Source organism: Colobus angolensis, unplaced genomic scaffold (assembly GCF_000951035.1).
Source record: "Colobus angolensis palliatus isolate OR3802 unplaced genomic scaffold, Cang.pa_1.0 Scaffold41, whole genome shotgun sequence".
NCBI lineage: Eukaryota > Metazoa > Chordata > Mammalia > Primates > Cercopithecidae > Colobus > Colobus angolensis.
The window spans coordinates 14,071,815-14,076,201 of record NW_012117488.1 but is presented as its reverse complement, the minus strand read 5'-3'; the positions used below and the strand labels follow the sequence as shown (position 1 = coordinate 14,076,201).

At 48.8% G+C, this 4,387-nt stretch overlaps 1 protein-coding gene across 1 annotated transcript; it reads left to right on the top strand.

Annotated features, from left to right (window-relative positions):
- Positions 1 to 238: 238 nt before the first annotated feature.
- On the top strand, positions 239 to 3,795 carry GJD4 (gap junction protein, delta 4, 40.1kDa). Its single transcript, XM_011956155.1, has 2 exons — positions 239 to 476; positions 2,436 to 3,795. Exons 1-2 carry the CDS (start codon positions 413 to 415, stop codon positions 3,482 to 3,484), a joined length of 1,113 nt encoding a protein of 370 aa, XP_011811545.1. The 5' UTR covers positions 239 to 412; the 3' UTR covers positions 3,485 to 3,795.
- The last annotated feature ends 592 nt before the right edge of the window (positions 3,796 to 4,387 follow it).

The window sequence follows — 4,387 nt, the reverse complement described above, 5'->3', positions numbered from 1 at the left end:
ATTTACTTGACTAGTTGGCAGAAGTTTTTCTTTCTTGGGTTAAAAGTAGTTGCTGCTATTATATCCTGAAGCATCTGGCTGTCCTGATGGGGACATATGAGCGCTGCCACAGGCCTGGAATATCCCAGGCGGGTAAGAATAGCCCACAATAAGAGATGAATGCTGCTTGCTCTGCTGGTCACTGCAGTTGTTAGGAATGTTTTGCTTCAGAGGCTTAGGGCCGTCTCAACTTGGAGACAGAAAAACCCATCTCCTACTCCTGGCTCAAACCTTTGCTTTCTTATCTCCAGCTCACACCTTTAAGTCTTTTGTAATTAAAGGACATTTATGCAGGCAAGGATTTTTCCACCTCCTTGGAGAACACAGCCCTTCAGTGTCTCCTGCAGCCTGGAGCCTGTGACATTCTGGAAGCATGGAAGGCGTGGACTTGCTAGGGTTTCTCATCATCACACTAAATTGCAACGTGACCTTGGTGGGTGAGTATTGGGACTATCTCCAAACTCCTGCGTAGTTTTTGTTTCCATTGCCATGGTGGAATTGAGTCCTTCTTAAAGGTTCCAGGTATTTCCTCATTTTCAGTGTGCAGGCACCAAGCTGAAAGTTCACCCACTCCCAAAACAAAGGGCTGTGCCTTTCTGGAGGAAAGAGAGCTGAGGCTTCTAGTTTCTTTGAATGGTTCCGCGGTTCCTCTGTCATGTAAGGGTCTTGCGTGTGACATTGTTCTCTCACAGGCCCTCCTGTGCTGACACTGGGGTGCTGACTCCGAAGACTGAAGCAGGTGGAGGGGTATTTGTGTGCAACCCAGGTGTGGCTATGTTACCAGAAAAAGGAACAGAACAGCAAATGTTAATGAGAAAGTGATGCCTTTAGGTTTTATCCTGGAAGCTTAATTTTTTTTGTTGTTGATTTTGGAGACAGAGTGTTACTCCGTCACCCAGGCTGGAGTGCAGTGGTGTGATCTCGGCTCACTGCAACCTCTGCCTCCCTGGTTCAAGTGATTCTCCTGCCTCAGCCTCCCGAGCAGTTGGGACTACAAGCACATGCCACCACGCCTGGCTAATTTTTGTGTGCTTTTGGTAGAGACGGGGTTTCACCGTGTTAGCCAGGATGGTCTCGATCTCCTGACCTTGTGATCCACCCGCCTTGGCTTCCCAAAGTGCTGGAATTACAGGCGTGAGTTACCATGCCTGGCCTGGAAGCTTAATTTTTAAGGAGTAGCCATTTCTCTTGTGCACTTTAAACCAAATCCCAAGTTTAGTTTAGTTATTTTTTTTAACAAAGAGAATAACAGATTTTTGTTTAATGTAGATGACTCACATTTTCAGAGAGGTATGGGGGTCAGAAAAGGATGAATACATGCCAGAGATGCAGTTGATACTTTCCCGGCTCATTGTTTTGTAGATTTAGACAAGATCAACTTGATGTTAAAAGTTCAACTCAAGGACTCATCACGTAGTGATATTATTCTTTGTTTGACTGTCTTTGTTTATTTATTTTTGTTTTGTTTTGTTTTTCTGATGTCAGGCGATGTTTCTCTCATCACAAAACACAATATTCACAAGTTATTTTGGCTGAGTTTTAAACATGTTTCGAAACAGTTGGTCGGTGCCATGAAAATAGGGCTTGACAGTTATTTTGGTTTCCTAGCTTGGTGTCATTCAGTCACCATACGTTGAAGAAGGACAAGCCTCATTCATTCTTAGTAACTGGAAAAGGGGAAGAGGAATTCTGAATGATTAAAAAATCTGAACAATGGAATGTTCATAAAGAAATTCAATTTCAAAGGCCATAGACTAACATTAACAAGCCCTGTGATTGAATAGAGATCCCTGGACTGTTGTCATGAGTAAGAAGATTTACTGAAATCAGCAGCTCGAATTGGCTATACACAGTTACAGAAATATGCCAACCTCTTTTAAAAGGCTTATTCTCCTAAGAAGAAAATTTAAATCTTATTTACATCATTAATTTGCTCAGCCAAACTTTCTTTCTGGACCTGTCAGTCCAGGAGACATTACCAAAAGTCTGAATTAGCAGACAGATTAAAACACTTTTAATATAATGCTTTTAAAAAAATCTGCACATCTTGAAGCATCTTACAAACAAGGATGTTCACTGCTCAATAAATACTTGTCAAATGAACTACCTGATACTCTTGCTGTGAGTAAAGACAAGCTGACAGGTGTGGTGGCTCATGCCTGCAATCCCAGCTACTTAGGAAGCCAAGGCGGCAGGAGCACTTGAGGTCAGGAGTTCAAGACCAGCCTGGGCAACATAGCACGACCCTATGTACAACAAACAAACAAACAGAAAACTAAAGACATGCTTATTGACGTCTCAGTTCCCCAATCTCAGCCCCAGTAGAAACTTTAAAACTGTTGTTCAGGGCAGTGTATTCGGGGGTGATGAGGCCATGCCTGCTTCCTCTCTTCCAGGAAAGCTCTGGTTCATCCTCACGATGCTGCTGCGGATGCTGGTGATCGTCTTGGCTGGGCGCCCCGTCTACCAGGACGAGCAGGAGAGATTTGTCTGCAACACGCTGCAGCCGGGATGCGCCAACGTTTGCTATGACGTCTTCTCCCCAGTGTCTCACCTGCGATTCTGGCTGATCCAGGGCGTGTGCGTCCTCCTCCCTTCCGCTGTCTTCAGCGTCTATGTCCTGCACCGTGGAGCCACGCTAGCCGCGCTGGGCCCCCGCCGCTGCCCCGAACCCCGGGACACGGCCTCCGGGCAGACACGCTGCCCGGGGTCCTGCAGGCAGCGCGGCGGCCTCGAGGTGCCCGACTTCTCGGCCGGCTACATCATCCACCTCCTCCTCCGGACCCTGCTGGAGGCAGCCTTCGGGGCCTTGCACTACCTTCTCTTTGGGTTCCTGGCCCCAAATAAGTTCCCTTGCACGCGTCCTCCGTGCACGGGCGTGGTGGACTGCTACGTGTCGCGGCCCACGGAGAAGTCCCTGCTGATGCTGTTCCTCTGGGCGGTCAGCGCACTGTCTTTCCTGCTGGGCCTTGCGGACCTGGTCTGCAGCCTGCGGCGGCGGATGCGCAGGAGGCCCGGACCCCCGACGGGCCCCTCCATCCGGAAGCAGAGCGGAGCCCCTGGCCACCCCGAGGGACACCCAACGGACAAGGAGGGTGGGCGGGAGCAAGAGGGGGCGCCTGCGCCCCCGGGTGCACGCGCTGGAGGGGAGGGGGCCGGCAGCCCCAGGGGTACATCCAGGGTGTCAGGGCACACGAAGATTCCAGATGAGGATGAGAGTGAGGTGACATCCTCCGCCAGCGAAAAGTTGGGCAGGCAGCCCCGGGGCAGGCCCTACCGAGAGGCCGCCCAGGACCCGAGGGGCTCAGGATCCGAGGAGCAGCCCTCAGCAGCTCCCAGCCACCTAGCCGCTCACCCTTCCTGCAGCCGCCTGCAGCCCCCTGACCCGCCTGCCAGCTCCATGGGTGCTCCCCACCTGAGAGCCAGGAAGTCTGAGTGGGTGTGAAAAAAACAGCACCTGGCCATGCCCCGGGGCTCACGCCTGTAATCCCAACACTTTGGGAGGCCCAAGCAGCAGGATCGCTTGAGAATGTATCTCCTTGCCCAGGAGTTTGAGACCAGCCTGGGCAACATAGTGAGACCCTTGTCTCTACAAAATATCTAAAAATTAGCTGGGAACAGTGGCTCCCGCCTGTAGTCCCGGTTACTTGGAGGGCTGAGGTGGGAGGACTATTTGAGCCTGGGAGATTGAGGCTGCAGTGAGCCAAGATCATGGCATGGCACTGCACTGCAGCCTGGGCAACAGAGTGAGACCCTGTCAAAAAAAAAAATAAATAAATACACAGTGCAGAGCTGAGAGAGCCCAGCTGTCCTTTGCACACGGGAATGCCTGTGCTGATGCACACTCACTTTGGCACCTGGCAGAAGGGCGAGCTGACCTGGGGACACACGGACATCACAGGAGATACATTCTCAGTACGGATTTAATTTAGATAACACTTTTTTATTTTTTTAAAAAAGCACATGACATTCAATGTCCCAGCAAAACTAAAGTGATGAACTGGAGTTGGCTTTCTGATAATGGTGAGATGGTTCTGTCGGCCACACTCTCCCGGTTCTGTTATCAAATTCTGTGCCATGTGTTTCATGTAAGGCATGTTTTCTTCTGTTAGTATATTAATGTTTAATATTTTCTAGTGAATTATGAGGTTTTCTTGTTTTTATTATTCTGCTTTGGATGAAAGAAACATCTGTTATGCATGTCATAAATAGAGAGACATTAAACTTCTCCTAACCCCTTAATAAAATTGTATTAGTTCATTTCATACTGCTATGAAGAAATACCAGAGACTGGGTAATTTATAAAGAAAAAGAAGTTTTTTTGTTTGTTCTTTTGTTTTTGTTTTTT

Coding starts and splice junctions, on each gene's coding strand:
- GJD4 (XM_011956155.1), top strand. CDS start 413: ATGGAAGGCGTGGACTTGCTAGGGTTTCTCATCATCACACTAAATTGC. Junction 477..2,435: donor TTGCAACGTGACCTTGGTGG/GTGAGTATTGGG, acceptor CCTCTCTTCCAG/GAAAGCTCTGGTTCATCCTC.